At 53.3% G+C, this 16,926-nt stretch overlaps 1 protein-coding gene across 1 annotated transcript in view; it reads left to right on the forward strand.

Annotated features, from left to right (window-relative positions):
* Positions 1-16,926, forward strand: part of NOTCH3 (notch receptor 3) — a 40,092-nt gene that overhangs the window by 18,311 nt on the left and 4,855 nt on the right. Inside the window, 13 exon segments of the mRNA XM_017863559.1 lie at positions 97-281; positions 859-991; positions 1,073-1,330; positions 1,414-1,532; positions 2,266-2,464; positions 2,467-2,830; positions 6,213-6,545; positions 9,955-10,109; positions 10,228-10,450; positions 10,615-10,699; positions 13,717-13,879; positions 15,031-15,335; positions 15,605-15,752. Of these exon segments, the coding sequence (XP_017719048.1) occupies positions 97-281; positions 859-991; positions 1,073-1,330; positions 1,414-1,532; positions 2,266-2,464; positions 2,467-2,830; positions 6,213-6,545; positions 9,955-10,109; positions 10,228-10,450; positions 10,615-10,699; positions 13,717-13,879; positions 15,031-15,335; positions 15,605-15,752 (2,670 nt within the window).

The following is a 16,926-nucleotide window of genomic DNA, read 5'->3' on the forward strand; positions in this document are numbered from 1 at the left end:
CCCGTTCTAGCAAGGATGTTGGAAGATGTGTGTGATGGAGGCAGAAGGGGGATATATGGGGTTACCTTTGTTCCTGTGCCACTCTCCTCTTTGCAGGGGTGCGGCTGGAGCAGCTGTGTCAGGCGGGTGGGCAGTGTGTGGATGAAGACAGCTCCCACTACTGCGTGTGCCCAGAGGGCCGTACTGGTAGCCACTGTGAGCAGGAGGTGGACCCTTGCTTGGCCCAGCCCTGCCAGCATGGGGGGACGTGCCGTGGCTATATGGGGGGCTACATGTGTGAGGTAAGGGGGCGCTCCCCAGGAGAGGGAGGAGGAGGTGGGCATGCTTAGGTGTGTCTGGGCACACGTTTCTGTGCATCTGTGACTTGGTGTGTGTATGTCTCTAGATGTGTCTGAGTTTTTGCTTTTGTGACTCTTGGTATATCTGTACGTGTCACTCTGGGTAGATCTGGGGTGTTTATTTGTTTGTTTTTTGAGACAGAGTCTCACTCTGTCACCCAGACTGGAGTGCAGTGGCACAATCTCAGCTCACTACAACATTTGCCTCCCGGGTTCCGGTGATTCTCCTGCCTCAGCCTCTCATATAGCTGGGAATATAGGCACCCACCACCATGCCCAGCTAATTTTTGTAGTTTTCATAGAGACAGGGTTTCACTATATTGGCCAGGCTGGTCTTGAACTCCTGACCTCAGGTGATCTGCTCACCTCGGCCTCACAAAGTTCTGGGATTACCTACTGGTAGTGCGCTGGACATCCGTGTGTGACCTTTTGTGCTGGCATTCTTTGTATCTTCATGGGTATGTCCAGTTGTGTCTGTGTCACACTAAGCTGAGTGGGTCCCTCTCTTGCCCCACTGAAGTGTCTTCCTGGCTACAATGGTGATAACTGTGAGGACGACATGGACGAATGTGCCTCCCAGCCCTGCCAGCATGGGGGTTCATGCATTGACCTCGTGGCCCGCTATCTCTGCTCCTGTCCCCCAGGAACGCTGGGTATGCCAGGGCCAGGGTTGGGGGGACAGGATGGGAGGCTGCCTTCATTCCCTCCTGACTACCCCCTGTTTCTTCCCCCAGGCGTGCTCTGCGAGATTAATGAGGATGACTGCGGCCCAGGCCCACCCTTGGACTCAGGGCCCCGGTGTCTACACAATGGCACCTGTGTGGACCTGGTGGGTGGTTTCCGCTGCACCTGTCCCCCAGGATACACTGGTTTGCGCTGCGAGGCAGACATCAATGAGTGTCGCTCAGGTGCCTGCCATGCAGCACACACCCGGGACTGCCTGCAGGACCCAGGCGGGGGTTTCCTTTGTCTTTGTCATGCTGGCTTCTCAGGTAAGCATTGGAGAAGGGGCTGGCCTGGGACCCCGCCTGTTATTCCCCCACTGTGGTTGATCTACATGTTCCTGCTTGCTCAGGTCCTCGCTGTCAGACTGTCCTGTCTCCCTGTGAGTCTCAGCCATGCCAGCATGGAGGCCAGTGCCGTCCTAGCCCGGGTCCTGGGGGTGGGCTGACCTTCACCTGTCACTGTGCCCAGGTAGGTGTGGGTGGCGGCCTTTGGAGGAGGGGCGGGGCGTGGACTCTGGAGTAGTGGGGCGTGGCGTCTAAGAGGAGGATGTGGCTTTAGGGGAGACTTCGAAGGGAAGGGAGTTTCTGGAAAATGCTGACATTTCTAACGGGTGTGCTAGCTCATTACCTGTAATCCCAGAACTTTGGGAGGCCTAGGCGGAAGGATCACTTGAGCCCAGGAGTTCGAGACCAGCCTGGGCAACATGGTGAAACCCTATCTCTACGAAAAATACAAAAATTAGCCGGGTGTAGTGGCAACCGCCTGTAATCCCAGCTACTCGGGAGGCTGAGGCAGGAGAATCGCTTGAACCTGGGAGGCAGAGGTTGCAGTGAGCCGAGATCGCGCCATTGCACTCCAGCCTGGCGACAGAGTGACACTCTGTCTCAAAAAAACAAAGAAACAACCCCCCGCCCCCGAAATTTCCTGGAGGTTTGAAGGGAAAAGGGGGGTGAGGCTGGTAATTGGGGGGCGTGGCCTCCGGGGGTGGCGGGGCGTGTCTGCCAGGTTGTGGAAAGGGGAGAGGTTGGGTAGGACATGGGGAGGTTGTCGGGGGCGGGTCTCAACCTTCCTTAATCTTGACCTCTTCTCTTCCCTCTCTCTCCCCTTGACTCTTCTTTTCCCCACTCCTCCATTTCTTCTCCTCCTTCCCTCCACTCCCCTCCTTCACTTTTTTTCCTCCCTCCCCAAACCTGACCCCCAGCCGTTCTGGGGTCCGCGTTGCGAGCGGGTGGCGCGCTCCTGCCGGGAGCTGCAGTGCCCGGTGGGCGTCCCATGCCAGCAGACGCCCCGCGGACCGCGCTGCGCCTGCCCCCCAGGGTTGTCGGGGCCCTCCTGCCGCAGCTTCTCGGGGTCGCCGCCGGGGGCCAGCAACGCCAGCTGCGCGGCCGCCCCCTGTCTCCACGGGGCTCCTGCCGCCCCGCGCCGCTGTCGCCATTCTTCCGCTGCGCTTGCGCGCAGGGTTGGACCGGGCCGCGCTGCGAGACGCCCGCCGCGGCACCCGAGGTCTCGGAGGAGCCGCGGTGCCCGCGCGCCGCCTGCCAGGCCAAGCGCGGGGACCAGCGCTGCGACCGCGAGTGCAACAGCCCGGGCTGCGGCTGGGACGGCGGCGACTGCTCGCTGAGCGTGGGCGACCCCTGGCGGCAGTGCGAGGCGCTACAGTGCTGGCGCCTCTTCAACAACAGCCGCTGCGACCCCGCCTGCAGCTCGCCCGCCTGCCTCTACGACAACTTCGACTGCCACGCCGGTGGCCGCGAGCGCACTTGCAAGTGAGCCCATCCACCCGATCGATCCGTCTGTCTATGCATCCATCCCAGTCTGTCTGTCCATGGGCCCTGCCTCTCTTTCTAGCTGCCCATCCACTTGCCCCGTCTGTTTCTCTGTGGACCCTATCTGCCCATCAGTGTGTCCCATGTGTCTGTCCGTCTGTCTGTTCATCCATATCTTGTTCTTGTTTCTATCTGCTTATCTTGTTCTTGTTTCTATCTGCGTATGCACTTCTCTGCCCCGTTTGTCTGCCCCGTTCTCCATCCAAGAATTTCTTTTTCTCCCCGCCCCCTCCAAGATGGAGTCTTGCTCTGTGGCCCAGGCTGGAGTGCAGTTTCGCAATCTGGGTTCACTGCAACCTCTGCCTCCCAGGTTCAAGTGATTCTCCTGCCTCAACTTCTGAAATAACTGAGATTACAGGCGTGAGCCACCGTGCCCGGCCGAATTCCTTTTTTTTTTTTTTTTTTTTTGAGACAGTCCCGCTCTCTTGCCCAGGCTGGAGTGCAGTGGCTTGATCTCGGCTCACTGCAAGCTCTGCCTCCCGGGTTCAAGCGATTCTCCTGCCTCAGCCTCCCAAGTAGCTGGGACTACAGGTGCCTGCCACCACGCCTGGCTATTTTTTTTTTTTTTTTTGTATTTTATTAGAGACAGGGTTTCACCGTATTGGCCAGGTTGGTCGCGAACTCCTGCCTTGTGATCTGCCCGCCTCGGCCTCCCAAAGTGCTGGGATTACAGGCGTTAGCCACCGCACCTGGCTCCATTTTTTTTTTTTTTTTTTTTTTNTGGTTGTTTTTGAGATGGAGTCTTGCTCTGTGGCCCAGGCTGGAGTGCAGTGGCTTGATCTCGGCTCACTGGAAGGTCTGCCTCCCGGGTTCAAGCGATTCTCCTGCCTCAGCCTCCCAAGTAGCTGGGACTACAGGCGCCCGCCACTGTGCCTAGCTAACTTTTGTATTTTTATTAGAGACAGGGTTTCACCGTATTGGCCAGGTTGGTCGCGAACTCCTGCCTTGTGATCTGCCCGCCTCGGCCTCCCAAAGTGCTGGGATTACAGGCGTTAGCCACCGCACCTGGCTCCATTTTTTTTTTTTTTTTTTTTCTTAGGCAGGGTCTTGCTCTGTGGCCCAGGCTGGAGTGCAGTGGTGTGATCTCAGCTCACTGCAACCTCTACCTCCTAGGCTCAAGTAATCCTCACACCTCAGCCTCCCAAGGAGCTGGGACCACAGGTGTGAGCCACAGCGTCTTGGGTAACTTTTGTGCTTTTTTTAAGAGATGAGGTTTCACCGTGTTGTCCAGGCTGGTCTTGAACACCTGAGCTCAGAGTGATCCACCCAGCTTAGCCTCTCAAAGTGCTGGGATTATGGGCCTTAGCCACCACACCTGGCCTAAGAATTGTTTTTAGCGGCCGGGCACAGTGGCTTACGCCTGTAATCCCAGCATTTGGGAGGCAGAGGTGGGCAAATCACCTGAGGTCAGGAGTTCGAGATCAGCCTGGGCAACACGGTGAAACCCTGTCTCTACTAAAAATACAAAATTAGCCGGGTGTGATGGCACATGCCTGTAAAGGCAGGAGAATCGCTGAGATCATGCCATTGCACTCCAGCCTGGGCAACAGAGTAAATCTCCGTCTCACCAAAAAAAATAAAAACAAACAAAAAAATAAAATAAAATTCCTTTTATTCCTCTGTGTACGCTGCACCCCTGCTTGTCCATCCTTGGGCTGAATCCGTCCATCCATGCAATCTTTTTGCTCCTCTATATGTCTATCTGTTTTGTGCGTGCCCCTGACTGTCTCTGCCCCTCTTCTGTCCCTCTGTCTGTCCTAGGCAGTCCATCTGTCCATTCCTACACCCTGCCCCTTCTGTTCCTCTGCATACCTCTCTGTCCGCTTGGAACTCTCCACCTCATTAATCTCCACATCCCCAACTTCTCTGCTTCCCCCCCAGTCACTCTGCTCAAGCCATCCTGGCCTCTCTGCTGTTCCCCAGATGCCCCAGGCTTGATCCCACATCAGGGCCTTTGCACAAGCTGTTCCTACTGCCTGGCTGTTCCCTTCCCCCACATGGTTCCTCTCTCACCTCCTTCAAGTTTTTGCTGAAATGGTGGTACCTTCTCAGTGAGCACCTCCCTGATCACCCCAGCCCTTCCTCTGCTTTATTTTCTTCTTAGCATTTAATTCCATCCAGCACTATGTGTGTGCATGTTCATATATATATATATATTTTTTTTTTTTTTTTTTTTTTTTTTTTGAGACAGGATTTCTCTCCCATTGCCCAGGCTGGAGTGCAGTGGTGTGATCTTGGCTCACTGCAACCTCCACCTCCTGGGTTCAAGCTGTTCTCCTGCCTCAGCTTCCTGAGTAGCTGGGATTACAGGCACCAGCCACCACACCTGACTAATTTTTGTATTTTTAGTAGAGATGGGGTTTCACCATGTCTGCCAGGCTGACCTAGAACTCGTGACCTCAGGTGATCCGTACACCTCGGCCTCCCAAAGTGCTGGGATTACAGGCATGAGCCACCGCACCCAGCCTGCATTTTGATTTTATTGATGAGTAATGGAGATGCTGTATATTTGGCTCATGTATCTCCCTTACTGTCTGTCTTCACCCAGTGGAATGCTAGCTGCACGTGGGCCAGGAATTGTGGCTGGACCTTATTCTTGTGCCTGCAGCAGTGCTCAACACATGGCAGTCAGTCAGTTAGTATTTACTGATTAATTAATAGTTAGCCAGTGAGGCCTGGAGTGTGGTGTGGGCTTGTAGTCCCAGCCACTTGGGAGACTGAGGAGGGAGGATCATTTGGGTCCAGCAGTCTGAGACTGCAGAGAGCTATGATCGCACCACTGCACTCCAGCCTGGGCAACAGAGCAAAACCCCATTTCAATCAATCAATTAAAAAAAAATTATCAAGGGCCGGGCACGGTGGCTTATGCCTGTAATCCCAGCACTTTGGGAGGCCGAGGCAGGTGGATTACCTGAGGTGAGGAGTTCAACAGCAGCCTGACCAACATGGTAAAACCCTGTCTCTGCTAAAAATACAAAAATTAGACGGGTGTGGTGGTGCATGCCAGAAATCCCAGTTACTTGGGAGGCTGAGGTGGGAGAATTGCTGGAACCAGGGAGGTGGAGGCTGCAGTGAGCCGAGAGATCATGTTAACTGCATTACGGCTTGGGCGACAGAGCAAGACTCTGTCTCAAAAAAAAAAAAAAAAAATTGTCCAGGGAATGACAAGATTTGTAGAAAGCCTGACATGGGTCCGTACATTCCAGTCTCCTGTGCAAGCCTTGTCTGGAGTCTCTGTGCTCTAAAAAAAAATTGTCCAGTGAATGCATGGAGGGGGATCCTCTCTTCTGACCCCTGACCCCGCCCCTCTCTGCCCCACCAGCCCGGTGTACGAGAAGTACTGCGCCGACCACTTTGCGGACGGCCGCTGCGACCAGGGCTGCAACACGGAGGAGTGCGGCTGGGATGGGCTGGATTGCGCCAGCGAGGTGCCGGCCCTGCTGGCCCGCGGCGTGCTGGTGCTCACAGTGCTGCTGCCGCCGGAGGAGCTACTGCGTTCCAGCGCCGACTTTCTGCAGCGGCTCAGCGCCATCCTGCGCACCTCGCTGCGCTTCCGCCTGGACGCGCACGGCCAGGCCATGGTCTTCCCTTACCACCGGCCCAGTCCTGGCTCCGAACCCCGGGCCCGTCGGGAGCTGGCCCCCGAGGTGATCGGGTGAGTGATCCCACCTGGAAGAGCCGCGGTGGCCGGGGAGAGGAGAGATGCGAGATGCGGTTGATTCAGGTCTTGCGTATTTCATTTCACTTAATGCCTTTACCACCAGATGTCAGGAGCACCGCCTCCTGGCTGTGACGAGCAAAAAATGCCTCCAGATGGAGCTAGTGCTTCTTGGGTAGAATTGCCCAGGTGTAGCGCTGGCTCCTGGGGAGGCAGGTTGCTAAATGGTGGTAGAGTGGTTAAAGACTGAGTTTTTCTCTTTTTTTTTTTTTTTTTTTTTTTTTTTTTTTTTTTTTTTTTTTTTTTTTTTTGAGACGGAGTCTCTCTCTGTCGCCCAGGCTGCCCGGCTCACTGCAACCTCCGCCTCCTGCGTTCAAGCAATTCTCTGCCTCAGCCTCCAGAGTAACTGGGATTACTGCCACCCGCCACCATGCCGGGCTAATTTTCTTCTTCTTAAAGACGTGGAAGATAAAGCCGGGCACAATGATGTATTTCTGTAGTCCCAGCTACTTGGAGGATCGCTTGAGCCCAGGAATTCATATGTAGCCTGGGCAACATAGCAAGACTCCCATCTCTTTTTTTTTTTTTTTTGAGACGGAGTCTCGCTCTGTCGCTTGGGCTGGAGTGCAGTGGCGTGATCTCGGCTCACTGCAAGTTGCGCCTTCCGGGTTCACGCCATTCTCCTGCCTCAGCCTCCCAAGTAGCTGGGACTACAGGCCCCCACCACCACGCCCGGCTAATTTTTATTTGTATTTTTAGTAGAGACGGGGTTTCACCGTGTTAGCCAGGATGGTCTCGATCTCCTGACCTCGTGATCCGCCCGCCTTGGCCTCCCGAAGTGCTAGAATTACAGGCTGCACTGCTGTGCCCGGCCTTCCATCTCTTAATAATAAAAAGAAGGAGGAGGAGGAGGAGGAGGAGGAGGAGGAGGAGAGGAAGGAAGGAAGGAAGGAAGGAAGGAAGGAAGGAAGGAAGGAAGGAAGGAAGGAAGGAAGGAAGGAAGGAAAGCAGGAAGGAAGGAANATGGCAAAACCCTGTCTCTATTTAAAACACAAAAAATTATCCAGGCGTGGTGGTGCACGCCTTTAGTCCCAGCTACTCAGGAGGCTGAGGCATGAGAATCACTTGAAGTCAGGAAGCAAAGGTTGCAGTGAGCCAAGATTGTCCCACTGCACTCCAGCCAGAGCAATAGAGCGAGACTCTGTCTCAAAAAAACAAAAACTGGCCGGGCGCGGTGGCTTAAGCCTGTAATCCCAGCACTTTGGGAGGCCGAGACGGGCAGATCACAAGGTCAGGAGATCGAGACCATCCTGGCTAACACGGTGAAGCCCCGTCTCTACTAAAAATACAAAAAAAAAAAAAAAAAACTAGCCGGGCGAGGTGGCAGGCACCTGTAGTCCCAGCTGCTCGGGAGGCTGAGGCAGGAGAATGGCGTGAACCCGGGAGGTGGAGATTGCAGTGAGCTGAGATCCGGCCACTGCACTCCAGCCTGGGCGACAGAGCGAGACTCCATCTCAAAAACAAAAACAAAAACAAACAAACAAACAAATAGAAGTATCCTGCTAGTGGCCTAGTGGCCTGGTAGAGGTACTGGAAGGGAGGTGTAGCTGTTGTTGCGGAGACGGCAGAGACCTGAGAGGGGTGGATCTCTGACATAGAGAGGAGGGGTGGGTTTTACAGATACTGAGATGCGGGTGATGGGAGGGGAGGGGTGGCGGGATGAAGGAGAGTGGTTGATGTACCAGCCCCTGACTAAGCTAACTGAGTGATAGGACACAAAGCGAAAACAGGTCATTTTGGAGCTTGCAGAGTCTGAGGGACCTGGAGGTATTGGGAAGGCCTCCAAGGAGGTGCCTGGGCGCCAAAGACACAAACAAGAAAGACATAAAAGTATTGATGATCATTGAAGCCATGAGAGGGACTCAAAGGAGTGGGGAGAGAAGGGAACAGAAGAATTAATCTGGGGACCCAGAGACCTAAGGATTGGATGAATGGAATTAGCTCAAAAAAGAGAACGAGGCGGGGTGTGATGGCTCACAACTGTGATCCCAGCACTTTGGGAGGTCGAGGCAGGAGGATCACCTGAGGTCGGGAGTTCGAGACCAGCCTGACCAACATGGAGAAACCCTGTGTATACTAAAAATACAAAATTACTGGGGCATGGTGGCGCATGCCTGTAATCCCAGCTACTCGAGAGACTGAGGCAGGAGAATCGCCTGAACCCGGGAGGCGGAGGTTGTGGTGAGCCAAGATCGCATTATTGCACTCCGGCCTGGGCAACAAGAGTGAAACTCTGTCTCAAAAAACAAAAACCACACACACAAACAAACAAACAACAATGCCCTGGCCAACACGGTGAAACCCCATCTCTACTAAAAATACAAAAATTAGCTGGCCATGGTAGCAGCTGCCTGTAATTCCAGCTACTCAGGAGGAGGCAGAGAATTACTTGAACCAGGGAGTCGGAGGTTGCAGTGAGCTGAGGTTGCGCCACTGCACTCCAGCCTGGCGACAGAGCGAGACTTCATCTCAAAAACAAAAAACAAAAAACAAACAATGTCCATTAGCTAGGCGTAGTGGCCCAGGCCTGTAAACCCAGCACTTTGGGGAGGCTGAGGTGGGAGGATTGCTTGAGCCCAGGAGTTCAAGACTAGCCTGGGCAACATAGTGAGATCCAGTCTGTATCCCCCCATGCCCCCCACCAAAAAAAAAAAAAAAAAAAAAAATTAACCAGGTGTGGTGGCACATGCCTGTGGTCCCAGCTCTTTGGGAGAATGAGGTGGAAAGATTGCTTGAGGTCGGGAGGTCAAGGCTACAGTGAGCTGTGATTTCACCACCGTGCTCCAATCTGGGCGACAGAGTGAGACTCTGTCTCAAAAAATAAAACAAAACAGAACAAACAAACAAAAAAAATTAGGCCGGGCATGGCAGCTCACCTCTGTAATCCCCGCACTTTGGGAGGCCAAGGCAGGAGGATCACCTGAGGTCAGGAGTTCAAGACCAGCCTTGCCAACATGGTAAAACCCCATCTCTTCTAAAAATACAAAAAAATTAGCTGGGCGTGGTGGCACATGCCTATAATCCCAGCTACTCGGGAGACTGAGGCAGGAGAATCGCTTGAATCCAGGAGGAAAAGTTGCAGTGAGCCGAGGTAGCGCCACTGCACTCCAGCCTGGGTGCAACACCAAAAAACAATATCCATTGGATTCACGGCTCTGAGGGGACTGCTGACCACAGCAAGACACGTTTTGGGGGTGCAATGGGGTTGGATGCCAGGTGGTTGCAGATGGGTCATGGAAACCTGTGGGTGAAGAGCCAGGCGCCGGGGAGGGAAGGTGGGGCTTGGTGCCAGGGGGTGCATCAGGCAATTCTTGAACCCTCTGGTCCCTCCCTGCTGTCCCCGCAGGTCGGTAGTGATGCTGGAGATTGACAACAGGCTCTGCCTGCAGTCGCCTGAGAATGATCACTGCTTCCCCGATGCCCAGAGCGCTGCTGACTACCTGGGAGCGCTATCAGCGGTGGAGCGCCTGGACTTCCCGTACCCACTGCGGGATGTGCGGGGTGCGACCCGGCCTTGGGGAGGGGGTGGCGGGGACCAAGCTGGGGGCAGCTGAAGCCCCGCCCCAATGCCAAAGCCCCGCCCGCTACTGAAGCCCTGCCCCCTGCTTCCTACTCTTAGGGGAGCCGCTGGAGCCTCCAGAACCCAGCGTCCCGCTGCTGCCTCTGCTAGTGGCAGGTGCCGTCTTGCTGCTGGTCATCCTCGTCCTGGGCGTCATGGTGGCCCGGCGCAAGCGCGAGCACAGCACCCTCTGGTTCCCCGAGGGCTTCTCACTGCACAAGGACGTGGCCGCTGGTCACAAGGGCCGGCGGGAACCCGTGGGCCAAGATGCGCTGGGCATGAAGTGAGAACCCTGCTCACTCCCTGTCCCTGACTACGGGGACCTTGTGAGCCCTGGACCCCGCCTTGACCTGACTCAGACCTCTGCCCCCACCTCAAATCCTCCTTCCCAGCTGGACATCTCTAGTGTCTCCTCTCACATCCCCTCTTCTCACCATTGTCTGCCAGGAACATGGCCAAGGGTGAGAGCCTGATGGGAGAGGTGGCCACAGACTGGATGGACACAGAGTGCCCAGAGGCCAAGCGGCTGAAGGTACTGCCCCCTCTTCTGAGCTTTGCCCCCTCCTCTGGCCCCTCCCCTCAGGGTACTGGGTGGGGTCCCCAATGGATGATGGGCGTAATCAGGGGATATCACCGCTGTCCCCACCTCCCTAGCTCCAGAGAAAAGTCACAGCTTTGCAACGCTGTTTTCCTCTTAGTGTGGTTCTGTGACCTCAGAGGGAGGAGGAGATTTGCCACTGAGGCCCCAAGGGTCTCTGGGCAGGTGGAAAATCCTTCACTCCGTCCTGCCCCTCCCCGGCCAGGATCCTGCCTCCTGGCCAGCCTGCACTCTTTCTGGAGGTGTCCCCCAGTCCCAGAGAGCGAGTCTGCCTTATCTCTGTCAGTTCCTATTTTGTCCAGCATGGGGTTAGCCTGGAAGTGCTCTGAGCCAGTTCTAAGCACCATTTCATGCAGTCATGCCCCTAGGTTCAGTATGAGTCAGCTGTGGCTGCCATTAAAAAATCCCACACAGGTGGATCACCTGAGGTCAGGAGTTCGAGATCAGCCTGACCAAAATGGTGAAACCCCATCTCTACTAAAAATACAAAAGATTAGCTGGGCATGGTGGTGGGTGCCTGTAATCCCAGCTACTTGGGAGGCTGAGGCAGGAGAGTCCCTTGAACCCGGACGCCCCCCTGGCACTCCAGACTGGGCAACGAAGAGAAAAATCCATCTCAAAAAAAAAAAAAAAAAAAAAAAAAAAAGCCTGCGCATGCGGTGACTCAAACAATAGAAATTTGTTTTTTCATGGTTCTGGAGGTTGGAAGTCTAAGCCCAAGGTACCATCAGGGTTGGTTCCTGATGAGGGCTCTCTTCCTGGCTTGCAGATGGCTGCCTTCTCACTGTGTACACAGAGGAAAGAGAGAGAGAGAGATCTGGTACCCCATCCTCTTCTTGTAAGGATACCTGTCCTATTGGATTAGGGTCCCACATTTATAACCTCATATAACCTTAATTACCCCCTTAAAGGCCCTGTCTCACCAGGCTTAGTGGCTTGCACCTGTAATTTCAGCTACTTGGGAGGTTGAGGCAGAAGGATTGCTTGAGTCCAGGAGTTGGAGGCTTCAGTGAGCTATGATTGCACCACTGCACTCCAGCCTGGGTCACAGAGCAAGACCCTGTCTAAATAAAAAGTCCTATCTCCAAATGCAGACACATGGAAGTTTTATATATGATTTAGGGTTTTAGTGTATGATTTTATTTTATTTTATTTTTTTGAGACCAGGTCTCACTCTGTTGCCGAGGCTGGAGTGCAGTGGCGTGATCTTGGCTCGCTGCAGCCTCCACCTTCCAGGTTCAAGCGATTCTCCTGCCTCAGTCTCCCGAGTAGCTGGGATTATAGGCATGTTCTACCATGCCCGGCTAATTTTAGTATTTTTAGTAGAGACAGGGTTTCACCATGTTGGCCAGGTTGGTCTCAAACTCCTGACCTCAAGTGATCTGCCTGCCTTGGCCTCCCAAAGTGTTGGGATTACAGACGTGAACCACCGTGCCCGGCCAGTGTATGATTTTTAGAAGGGGCACAATTCAGTCCATACAGACCTTTGCTAGCATTACTGAGGCACCCACTGAATGTCTCTAATGCACATGAAACATCTTATTTCATCTCTTTGAGGACCCTATAAAGTAGATATTGACATATACTTCAATTTACAAACTCCCTTCCTCTGTCCATATTTTAATGTTGTGAAATGGAGGCATCTATTACAGTAGACAGATAAAAAAATTTGCTCAACCCAGACTTTTTCTCTTTCTCTTTCCCTTCCTTCCTTCCTTCCTTCCTTCCTTCCTTCCTTCCTTCCTTCCTTCCTTCCTTCCTTTCTTTCTGACAGAGTCTTGCTCTGTCACTCTGGCTGGAGTGCAGTGGCACGATCTAGGCTCACTGCAAGCTCCGCCTCCCGGGTTCACGACATTCTCGTGCATCAGCCTCCTGAGTAGCTGGGACTACAGGCACCTGCCACCACACCTAGCTAATTTTTTTTTTGTATTTTTAGTAGAGATGGGGTTTCACCATATTAGCCAGGATGGTCTCGATCTCCTGACCTTGTGATCCGCCCGCCTCAGCCTCCCAAAGTGCTGGGATTACAGGCATGAGCCACCGCACCCAGCCCAGACTTTTCTTTCTGCTTTCCCATCCCAAAGCAGGTATCAGAGGTATTACAAGGGTGGCCCAATGTAATTGTGGTGGTATCTTAGCATGGTGGAATGACTGTGTCATCCTGATTTTGCCAATGAGAAGCTCAGAGCTTTAATGTGATTTGCCCAGAGCCTTCCAGCTACTAAGGGGTGGGGTTGGAACTTGAACCTGGATCAGATACTATCCCAAGCTGCTTATCCTGTGTGCTTATAGTCCCGGCTACTCAGGCCACTGAGGTGGGAGGATCATTTGAGACCGGAAAGTTGAGGCTGCAGTAAGGTATGATTGCACCACTGCACTCCAGCCTGAGTGACACAGTGAGACGCAGTCTCTAAAAATATATATACGTAAATAATTAAAGCCATTTATTACTTAAAAAGACAAAAAAGAAAAAAGAAATCTTGTGTCTTCCTTTTATTAGCATCCTGGGCTGTGGCACACATTGATTTCCTGTTAATCCCAGCACTTTGGGAGGCCCAGAGGGGTGGATCACTTGAGGTCAGGAGTTTGAGACCAGTCTGGCCAACGTGGTGAAACCCCCGTCTCTACTAAAAATACAAAAAATTAGCCGGACACAGCATGTGCCTGTAATCCCAGCTACTCCGGAGGCTGAGGCAGGAGAATCACTTGAACCCGGGAGGCGGAGGTTGCAGTGAGCCAAGATCATGCCACTGCACTCCAGCCTGGGCGACAGAGCGAGACTGCCTCAAAAACAAACAAACAAAACACCAAGCAGATGGTAAATGATTTCCCAGGGCTCTATGTGTATCTCCTAAAGAGAAACCTGTAGGAACGCTCAGCCCCATCCCTAGCAGCAGCTCTCCCCAGCGCCAAAGGGTGAGATCTAAGATTCTGGGTGCCTGCCCCTCCAGGTAGAGGAGCCGGGCATGGGGGCTGAGGAGGCTGTGGATTGCCGTCAGTGGACTCAACACCATCTGGTTGCTGCTGACATTCGCGTGGCACCAGCCATGGCGCTGACACCACCACAGGGTGACGCAGATGCTGATGGCATGGATGTCAATGTGCGTGGCCCAGGTCAGTGACAGTGCCCCTCCCAAAGGGATGCTCCTCACCCATCGTACCTGGAAGAGGTTATTTCTGAGTCTGTGTTTTGGGGAGAACTGGTGGAGTCTCTAAGCTTCTGTGAAGGGTGTGTGTTCAGCAACACTCTTGGTTGGAAGTGACAAAGGTCCAACTCAAACTAGCTTAAGTAAAACAAGGGATTTATCGACTCATATAACTAAAAGTGGCACTTTTGGATCCAGGACTCAATTTTACCTTCTCTACCCTTTGTCTCCAATCTTAGAAAACCTTCCTAATGTGCCAGCAAAAGTCTCAGGATGCATTCTGATTGGACAGACTAGGGTCACCTGCTCATCCTTGAGCCAATCAGTATGACCAGGGGGCTGGAATATGCAAATTGACCAAGCCTGATTCCTTTACCTGTCCTTGAGCCAGTGGGAGTAGGAGGGGGTGTGGGGAGGTGTGTCTCTACCCAGGACTTGAGAATGGAGAACTGGATGCAAGTGGCTCCCTAAGAAAAACGAGGACAAGTGCTTGTGTACAGTGTGTGCAGTGTAGCAGACTATGTTGTTTGATCCTCTCAGATCCATCTTTGCTATGTTCCAGGGGATTCCTGCCTTAGCTTCATTTTGCTTTTGCTCCAAATGGCCTGTACTTATGGCTCTCTTTTGAAGTCCCTCTGGCTACTGGGGCCTGAAGTGCGTGGAATTTTATGTCCCTGGGGTCAGCTCTTTTTTTTTTTTTTTCCTTTTAAAATACTCAAATGAATTGGCAGAAAGGGACAGCTCCTAACCAGTGGATGCACGAGTATGAGGGGGATGGTTTCTTTACCTTGAGCTGAATTAGAACTCTGGGGTACAATGCATGTTCCAGAGTCCCTCTGCAGGATCAGGGTGGAATAACCCTTTGGGAATTTACTGGAGGTTGCACACTTGCTTGACTCCCAGAGTCCCTTGTCCTGTGTTCCCTGCGCCCTAGGAGTCATTCTGTGATAAATCACATGCCCATGAATCCTCATCCTGGGTGTGGGTGTGCAGACGGGAGGATCTGCCAATCCGCATTCTTCCATGTGTCCCATTAGCTCCTAATGGGGTGCCCTTGATAACATTTCCTGGAAAAGGCCCTGTGTTTACCTTCCTGCCAACACACTCCTGTCCCCGCAGATGGCTTCACCCCACTAATGCTGGCTTCCTTCTGTGGGGGGGCCCTGGAGCCGATGCCAACTGAAGAGGATGAGGCAGATGACACATCAGCTAGCATCATCTCCGACCTGATCTGCCAGGGGGCTCAGCTTGGGGCACGGACTGACCGTACTGGCGAGACTGCTTTGCACCTGGCTGCCCGTTATGCCCGTGCTGATGCGGCCAAGCGGCTGCTGGATGCTGGGGCAGACACCAATGCCCAGGACCACTCAGGCCGCACTCCCCTGCACACAGCTGTCACAGCCGATGCCCAGGGTGTCTTCCAGGTGAGACAGGCACACCCTCTGGACTTCGGAGCTGGGGCAGGCATTAGACTTACCTGGATTTGGCCCCAGTTCTGCCTTTCAGAGCTCATTTTTTCTCATTTGGAAAATGGGGATATATGGGAGTACAGTATCTGTCAAGCAGCTGCTCTCTGAATCTCACCAATTTCAGGGGTCGGGGTGTGGGGGTTGGAGACTTCATGGGACTTAGCAGTGCTCTTGATTCCTCTGTTCCTGCCATGACTCCTCCTGCTGCATCCACTCTGTCCTAGATTCTCATCCGAAACCGCTCTACAGACTTGGATGCCCGCATGGCGGATGGCTCAACGGCACTGATCCTGGCGGCCCGCCTGGCAGTAGAGGGCATGGTGGAAGAGCTTATCGCCAGCCATGCTGATGTCAATGCTGTGGATGAGCTTGGTAGGTTGGCAGAGGAATCAAGTCTAGGCTGGGTTAGTGTCACCTGGGCCCCGAGGGTCATGTTGGTGCAAACTCATACCCATGTTGAGACCCAATCACTGAAGCTGATGCACACATAACCAGGCTTCATGAAGCCTGCAGGGTCATGCAGGGTCACCACTAGTCCTTAGGGTGCCTCAGGGATTTAGAAAAAGGTGCTTTTCCTCTGGACACTTCATTTTCACCTGCTTTGTTAGACAGACACACTCTACTTCTACCTGCTGGAAGTTATTATAATAAACGTGCACATCTGGCCATGTGTGGTGGCTCATGCCTGTGATCCCAACACTGGGAGGCAGAGGCAGGAGGATGGCTTGAGGCCAGGAGTTTGAGACCAGACTGGGCAACGTAGTGGGTTTTACAAAAATTTTTTAAAAGATTAGCCACATGCAGTGGTGCATACCTGTGGCCCTAACTACTCGGAAAACTGAGGTGGGAAGGTCATTTGAGCCCAGGAGGTTGAAGCTGTAAGCCATGATTGTGCCACTGCACTCCAGCCTGGGGGACAGACTCTGTCTAAAAAAAAAAAAAAAAAAAAGTCTCCAGACATTGCCAAATGCCCTGGGGGCCGGGGTTGGGGAGTTTCTCCCAGTTGAGAACCATGGCTTCGGGGCAGAGCTGGCCAATAGGACTTTCTGTGATGATGGAATTATTCTCTGCACTGTCCAATATGGTAGCCACTGGCCACATGTGGTGACTTGAAATGTTGCTGGGGCAAATGAAGAACTAAATGTTTTAGTTCATTTAATTCTTTTCTCCTTCTGTTGCCTTTTTTTTTTTTTTTTTTTTTTGAGACAGAGTCTCGCTCTTGTTGCCTAGGCTGGAGTGCAGTGGTGTGATCTTGGCTCATGGCCACCTCCACTACCCGGGTTCCAGTGATTCTCCTGTCTCAGCCTCCCTAGTGTCTGGGACTAGAGGCACCCGCTACCATGCCTGGCTATTTTTTTTGTATTTTTAATAGAGATGGGGTTTCACAATGTTGGCCAGGCTGGCCTCGAACTCCTGACCTCAGGTGATCTGCCTGCCTTGGCCTCCCAAAGTGCTGGGGTTACAGGCATGAGCCACTGCGCCCAGCCTTTAAAAAAAAAAAGAAAAGCTGGGCACGGTGGCTCAAGCCTGTAATCCCAGCACTTTG

This window comes from Rhinopithecus bieti, unplaced genomic scaffold, assembly GCF_001698545.2.
Source record: "Rhinopithecus bieti isolate Rb0 unplaced genomic scaffold, ASM169854v2 scaffold_71542, whole genome shotgun sequence".
Taxonomy (NCBI): domain Eukaryota; kingdom Metazoa; phylum Chordata; class Mammalia; order Primates; family Cercopithecidae; genus Rhinopithecus; species Rhinopithecus bieti.